This window comes from Plasmopara halstedii (genome assembly GCF_900000015.1).
Source record: "Plasmopara halstedii genome assembly, contig: Scaffold_2956, whole genome shotgun sequence".
Lineage (NCBI taxonomy): Eukaryota > Oomycota > Peronosporomycetes > Peronosporales > Peronosporaceae > Plasmopara > Plasmopara halstedii.
In genome coordinates, this window is record NW_020189861.1 from 1,630,091 (window position 1) to 1,630,632 (window position 542).

At 37.5% G+C, this 542-nt stretch overlaps 1 protein-coding gene across 1 annotated transcript in view; it reads left to right on the top strand.

Moving 5' to 3' along the window:
• Positions 1-2: 2 nt before the first annotated feature.
• The window catches only part of PHALS_06433 (uncharacterized protein), a gene marked incomplete at both ends in the record, with an annotated part of 624 nt that continues 84 nt past the window's right edge, over positions 3-542 (top strand). Inside the window, one exon of the mRNA XM_024719719.1 lies at positions 3-533. Coding sequence (XP_024584990.1) covers positions 3-533 — 531 coding nt within the window. The remainder of the gene's footprint in view (positions 534-542) is intronic.

Consider the following 542-nt stretch of genomic DNA (forward strand, 5'->3'; position numbering starts at 1 on the left):
CAATGGATGTGATTGAAAAAATCAAAATGGATCAAATGAAAGAGTTAAAAGTTGAGATTATCGATATGGTGGAAGAGAAGGAGGAAATGGCGACACGATATATTGACGAAGTGAATAAATTGCATCGTCAGCTTGAACATTTACAAGCTAATTTAGTCGAAAAAGGTGACATAGACGAGAGTCAAGGTAAAGAAACTGCCAAAGTGGATGCTGATGAAGATACGAAGGTTGAGCAAAACAAGGAGAGTATTAATTGTGATACACTAGAACACAAAGTGGAAGAGAAGCGAGTCGCTTTGGAAGACAAGTTGAAGCTGCTACAGAATGAAGTGAATGGTTTAAGATCTGAAAAAGAAGATATTACAAAGTCATATTTAGACGAAGTAACGAAACTTCGAAAGGTGTTTACAGATGAGATTGAAGAGCTACAGAGCCAAATTGAACGTATGACAGCTTCTTTTAAACTGAATGAGAAGACCATCGGGAAAAATAACGAACTACAGGCGCTACGAGATGAGGTGAAAGACTTACATGTGAGAAAC